The 6,636-nt window shown below is 36.3% G+C and overlaps 1 protein-coding gene across 1 annotated transcript; it reads right to left on the bottom strand.

Moving 5' to 3' along the window:
* Positions 1–1,349: 1,349 nt before the first annotated feature.
* On the bottom strand, positions 1,350–5,092 carry LOC144650207 (uncharacterized). Its single transcript, XM_078509858.1, has 8 exons — positions 4,842–5,092; positions 4,548–4,646; positions 4,175–4,330; positions 3,805–3,889; positions 3,174–3,325; positions 2,652–2,725; positions 2,134–2,251; positions 1,350–1,972 (listed from the first exon to the last, which is right to left on the bottom strand). Exons 1-8 carry the CDS (start codon positions 4,885–4,887, stop codon positions 1,578–1,580), a joined length of 1,125 nt encoding a protein of 374 aa, XP_078365984.1. The 5' UTR covers positions 4,888–5,092; the 3' UTR covers positions 1,350–1,577.
* Positions 5,093–6,636: the final 1,544 nt, after the last annotated feature.

The raw sequence follows: 6,636 nt of genomic DNA, 5'->3' as shown, positions 1-6,636 counted from the left end.
AATAAATGAATTAAAAAAAAAAAAAAAAAAATTCTGACTAGATCTAATGTTAATAGGGAGCTTATTCCACTCTTTCACTGCCGTGACTGCAAAAGTCCTTCCTCCCTCGGTTTCACGTGAGTATTTCGGGCATCTCAGGGTTATGCTTCCATGCCTCGACTGTCTCGTAGAAATATCACTAACCCTTGTCAGTGTATTGGACAAATACTCGGGGCATTGGCCATTAAGGCATTTAAACACTAAGCATAACTTGATTACATTAATTTCGTCATAAAAAGGTAGCCATTTCAATTTCTTAAAAAGCTTAATTGTCCTCTCCTCTTTTGTTCTTACTCCGAGAACTACTCTTGCGGCTCTCTTTTGCAACCTAAACAACCTTCTTATATTATTAGTGGAGGTGGACCCCCAGATTAAGCCGCCGTACATCATAACTGGTTTGATTACAGTTCAGGTCCTCTTTATTTTCTCCTTCCATTTTTCCAGATGACATTCCGAATGTAGAACCATCCGGCGATCCCAGTATATAGAAGTCTCACCCACGCATTTATCCACTGAGGGTGGTCAATTATGGTCTAAATTGCTAAAACAAGGCCGCTCGTTTTCTATGTGTTTTACAAATCTGCCGCATGCTGTGGTAACCCCAAATGCATCCTGATCAAATAACAATCCACAGGAAAAAAATCCATTTTCCAACATTGGAAGTTAATTGGTTAATTACTGTAATATCATTGGTACATCATTGGTAAACCCAAATGGTATTCCAATATTGGTAAATGGTTATATCTTCCAATATTGGTAAATAACATATGATATTCCAATATTGGATTACAAGTTTCCAATATTGGACCACCATATTTCCCAACATTGGTAAAGTCATCTCCAATATTGGAGAATGATATACTCCAACATTGGACAAAATGTTTCCAATATTGGAGTATGATATATTCCAACATTGGACAGTATGTTTCCAATATTGGATAATTTAGCTCTCCAACATTGGACAATATGTTTCCAATATTGGAGTATGATATATTCCAACATTGGACAGTATGTTTCCAATATTGGATAATTGAGCTCTCCAACATTGGATAAAATGTTTCCAATATTGGAAAATAAAACTCTCCAGCATTGGACAATATGTCTCCAATATTGGATAACATCACTCTCCAACAATGAATGATATGTTTCCAACATTGGATAACAATATATTCCAACATTGCATTGAAATTGAAGGGTCAAGTCAAAAACTATGCAAAGTGGGCATACACGCTTTGCCCACTTAGCATAGTTTTCAACTTGACCCTTCAATTGTAATCATAACACCAGGCAATCATAACAGAACTCTGAAGTTTACATGAATACAACTTTTTATTCAATTCATATAACCAGAACAGCATGATTGCTCTATGTACTAATTACAGTCACCTCTTGGCTTTTTTGGGTGGAAATTATCAGTAATAATGTCAACAAACAGCAAAACTGTCCAAAAATTAACGGACATGAACAACATGATAGCTGTACATGTATATATATGTACCAAAAATAAAGCTATTTCTAATATATTGCTACTGTATCAACTAAATTATTTGACTGGACACCTGGCTGCATGGGGGGCTGTCATTGTCAGCAACATCTGAAACAGGAGAATTCCTGGTTTCATCAGAAATAAGAGAATTAATATCTGTCAATACCTTAACTTGACTTTTTTCAAGTTTCTTATAATTGACGTCCCCTTCTATGTCAACATGGCCTTTAGTGATAAGGGCCTTTGCTAGAGGAACTACCAACTGGTACTTCCCAATGCTCCTACATTTAACTTTTAGCACCTTTCCCAGAGGATAAAAGTGCTTCTTTACGGTTAGGAAATGTATGGAAAGAGCATCAAAGGCTTTTAGCACGACAACTTCAGCTGAATGAGCAGAAATATCATCAATGTCACTGCTTGGAGTTGGAGAGTTGTCCTCTTCATCATCTAGAAAATAATAATTGAAAATACATATGGTCAACGACAATCTAGCAGAAATACTAGTAATTATATTATACATCTGTATTTTCAGAACCACTCATAAGGCATCGAGGCACCATAATTTGGCTGCAGATACTAAATAATAACGATAGGATATTATGACAAACCTTCAGTTGGTGAACTTAAGCTGCCTGTGCTTGATGAGTAAGGTGACAATGTAGAGTCTGTATCTGAACCTTTTGGTGAAAATGATCTTTTCGCACGTTTTGCAGGTTTGTGAGTGGCCTAGGAAATGCAAACAATAATTATTGGCTATAAATCAAAGCACATACAAGTGTATTCTGTTTTGGGCTAAAGGACAAGTCAGGGTTCTCATTTAAAGTTTTTGAATAGACAGCAAGAAGGTGGATGTATCTATGAGTCGGCACAAAAAAGTCTGCTGCTGGCACTTAATGAGAACCATGACCGACACTTCTTTCATGGAGGGGGATGGATCCCCTTGAATCATAAAGTTGACAACACTTCATTTTTCATGGATTTCTGGAACTCGAGCTTATTTGTACTGTACAACATAGAACTGATTCATTGAGCATTGCATAAAAATGAGCTTTGCAAATGTATAGGTGAATAAAAAAGTGTCTCTTTTTTATTATCAGTAAATATAAATTTGTTAGTGTTACATTACCTCATAGTCGTAGCCATCCTCAATCTTCCTATTTTTTTCGTGAAACCATTGCAGTAAATGACTCTTGATAGCATCTGTGAAAGACACATTTTTGTTTTAAGTAATTAATCGAAAACAGGCTTATCTTTCACACAATCACACTGAAAATTTGTTCAACAGCCTCTTCTTGTTATTAGTTTGAAAGGAACATGCAATATTAAATTAATACATTTCACACTTTTTCACATTGTGTTGTTCCAGAAAATATCCAAGCTCCCCCCATGGAGTTTTTCATTTTTTTGCTTTTATCTCCCCACCCCTCTGGGAAATTCCAGTTTAGCTTAATTCTTCCCTTTAAATGTTTTGGCTTTTGAGACCCCCCTCCCCAACAGATCAATTGATTGATCGATCAGTCAGTCAGTCAGTCAGTCAGTCAGTCAGTATCAGTCAGTTAGTCAATCAATCAATCAATCAATAAAAACAACAACATTTAACTGACTGCTGCACTAATGTGTGATTGGACATTAACACTGTAAAACTCACCTCTGCCAAATCCTATTTCTGGGATGGAGCACATTGGCTCCATGCGTGTGATTAATTCTTCCATCTTCAGCCTGGTAGTTGCATCTCCTTTGATGTGGATTTTTGAATTTCCTGGCCAAAGTTGTCTGGCTTCCTGGTTAATAATAGAGATCCTAAAGAAAAAGAAAGGATTGTGATTGCTTTAATAAAACTAGGTAGTAAAGCATGAAGTGCAAACTATGTATTATTGCTTACTGCAATTCTTTGTTGATGGACAAGTTCAGTGATAATACTGATAAGTTTTATAATTGCCAATGAATAAAAATATTGTTAACAGTAGCTGTTGTTTTGTTGCGCTCATACCTGTCATTAGTAGCCGGCAACCGACTATTATGAACGGTAACTGCCGTGAAGATAGCTGGCTACTCAAAGTTTGAAAATGACTAAAAGACAACAGCTAGGGCATGCTATCTTGAGTATTTTTTTGACCATTTACCTTCCTTGTGTAGCTGGCTGCTTCAAAGCTTAATGACAGCCCTCGGTTGCTACTGTTATTAGCTAACTTTAAATAAATTGAAATTCAAGGTTTGGCAATCTGAGGACAAATTATGTCAACTATGACACAAAGGTACGAAATTTTCAAAGGACTTACTTTTCCAGATAACATGCTTTTTCATTTGGTTTCCAAGTTGACCTGTCTGCCTTAGTTATTTTCTTTTTCCACACCTGTCCAGTAACTAATTTAAGATAAGTATAAACATTAGATTTTTCTTTGATCTACATGACCAGCAACTATTGGCTGGCTAAATTGGTTATTAAAAATCTGAAAAAGAAATCAAACACACACAAAAAATAGCATGATAAAGTAAGGTTTTTAGGGGGGAATAACCGTATTTGCCTCGAAGACTTCAACAAATTCAAGGTGCATTAAATAAAGCTGTCAGATGACTGAAACATAAATTTATAAACAATAACTTAAAAGGCCATTTTCTCTTTTCTTCTACAAAAAAAATAACAATTACCTTCTGATTTGCTGGATGCTTTCTTTTCAGATTGTAGACATGTGAGCTCTTTAATTTTTTCGAATATTTCCAATCTCTTGCCCATAGGGTTAATTCCAATATCTTTCAAGTCTGCTTTTTCTAGGCAATAAAGTGACTTTCCAGTTATGTTCTCAGCTGTTAAGGTAATAAAAGAACAGGGTGAGTCTAGAAAGCAAAACTGACTGGGATGGATTTACAGTATGCAACACACCGAGAACATATTTTTCAGCTTGCATAAAGAAAGATATAAGTTAAACGTAAAAACGAATGTCTGTTAAATCCATGAAGTCTTTTTAATTAGTACATACATGTACATAAAAGGAAGAAAAGGATTAAAAGAATGGATACAAACCTTTAAACACGACTGCCTCCTCATGAAATCCTTCCTTTGTCAGCCAGGAATGCACATCTTCTGTTGACCAACCTTGAACATCCTTGCTAAGACTACATTCTAAACAGTCATTGAAAGAAAAGAAGGGAACGGCTAACCCGGCTAATAGAAATTAAAACTTTAACAAATTTGAAAAATTTAGTTTGTAAAACAAAAAAACACCAAGCTTTGAAATATAAAAACTAAACAGAAAATGACCATGGCGCGAAATCTTGAATTTCACGTTCCGGGTGCCGATGGATTGAAATACATTACCTTCTGACAGTTCAGCGCTGATATCCTCTTCAGCTCTTTCAGACATCTTTTTGATACTCTTACATGTAATTCTACTAGCTCTTTTCCAATTGAAAAATATACTTCTTCCTTCCGTTCGATCAACACCTTTCGATTTGCAGAGCGAGGAAAGAAACGGCGGGAAAAGGCGTCAAAGGGCCTGGGAGGACTCTGGGTACATGAAACACGCATGATCCGCATAAATTACCGCTGACAGTCTGACAAACTGTTGTTATTATGCTTTTTTGGTTTGAACACTTCGAAGGATTTGGCTTACCGGTAATTTCGCTTAATTTATGTTAACGTTCGTTATCCTTGTGACCTTGTTGTTGCCAAAGCAATGTATGGCGTCGTCCACAAAACCAGCAAACTTGTGTAGATGTTTGGATAGTGATGAAGCGCGGAACATCTCGTCGTCGGGAAAGGCGCATGTTCACTGCTTATGTCTTCTATGTAAAGGCAAAGCTGTCTATCCCATGACGGCATGGAGGCATACCCAAAGGGCAAATAGAGCTAGAACGGAAACTTTGGATAACCAGTTGCTCGTTCCATCCACCTCCTCATCAGAGAAATCGGATACATGTGATGTTGTATTTCAGGCATCATATTCTTTCTGCGAATCTCCCAGCGATTTACCATCAGCATTGGCTGGAAGACATTATGAAAGTGACGAAAATGAGTTTGAAAACGAATCTACTACGTCTGATCATGAGATACCTAGTGATGAAGAAAGTTCCATGAGTCTGTCATCAGATGACAATGCTGCATGTAACAGTGATGACAGTTCAAATGGTGAGGAACACAATGATTCCAACCGAGATGAAGGAGGAGAGGAAGACCTGGAGCAGTTCCTTTATGACACTGTGCTTCGGCTGGTAGAAATAAAAGGCCAAGCAGGATTTTCCCAGAGTATCTTTGAGGATCTTCTCCATTGGGGGAAGGATATTTTTAACAAAGCCAACATTAACCTAAGATGGCCTTCCTGCTGGGCAGATGTTCTAGTTCTCTTAGAAAAATTCAGTTGAATATGTTTTGTAAATGACCCCCTGTATGCATGTAGAGCGGTTTTTCAGTTTATATTTTTAACCTCTGAAATAGTCACTGATTGTCATTAATTTAATTCTGTTGTGTTATTTGTTCAGTTTCTACAATTAAATAATAAGTGATCAATTAATTTTCATTGGTTAATAGTTTTGTGATATCAATCTATCAAATGGAAACTGTAAGTTACTTATGGCTTTTTGCAGAATACAACAGAAACCTGTATTAAGTGGACATGCTTCATTAAATTAAGCAGACAGTCACCCTGTACTACGCGAACACTAGAACATTCCCTGAGAGTCCGCTTAGTACACGTTTAACTGTAATGCAATATTTCTGCAAACTGTGCTGTTGTTATGGGACCTCTGATAAAATCCAGATCTGATCTGCAGTTACATGTGAACAAGGAAAATCAAAGAATTCTCTTTTATCTCTTCAAAGCTTGGTATATTATTGTGCTATCTTTGGTAACTGAAGAAATAATTTCCAATAATTTAACAGTATAATCCAACATTGGAAACTTGTGAACATTTTGTTCCAATAATACTACAATGATATTCCAATCATAACCAGCTCAATGGTATAGCAAAATATACCTTGGTATATCATTGTGCAATCTTTGGTGACGGAAGATATGTCTTCCAATAATTTCACAGTATAATCCAACATTGGAAAATTGTGAATATTTTATTCCAATAATACCACAATGAAGTTCCAATCATAACCAGTTCAATAG

This window comes from Oculina patagonica, chromosome 4, assembly GCF_052425735.1.
Source record: "Oculina patagonica isolate OP01 chromosome 4, crgOcupat, whole genome shotgun sequence".
Classification (NCBI taxonomy): domain Eukaryota; kingdom Metazoa; phylum Cnidaria; class Anthozoa; order Scleractinia; family Oculinidae; genus Oculina; species Oculina patagonica.
Note: the sequence above shows the minus strand (reverse complement) of the source record. Positions and strands in the feature narration are given on the sequence as shown.

What these genes read in the sequence shown, in the direction of transcription:
- LOC144650207 (XM_078509858.1), bottom strand. Translation starts at nt 4,887, where the DNA reads ATGTCTGAAAGAGCTGAAGAGGATATCAGCGCTGAACTGTCAGAAG. An exon ending in AAAGCATGTTATCTGGAAAA is followed by an intron (nt 3,326 to 3,804) that starts GTAAGTCCTTTG and finishes CTTTTTCTTTAG; the next exon opens with GATCTCTATTATTAACCAGG. An exon ending in AGGATGGCTACGACTATGAG is followed by an intron (nt 2,252 to 2,651) that starts GTAATGTAACAC and finishes TGCATTTCCTAG; the next exon opens with GCCACTCACAAACCTGCAAA.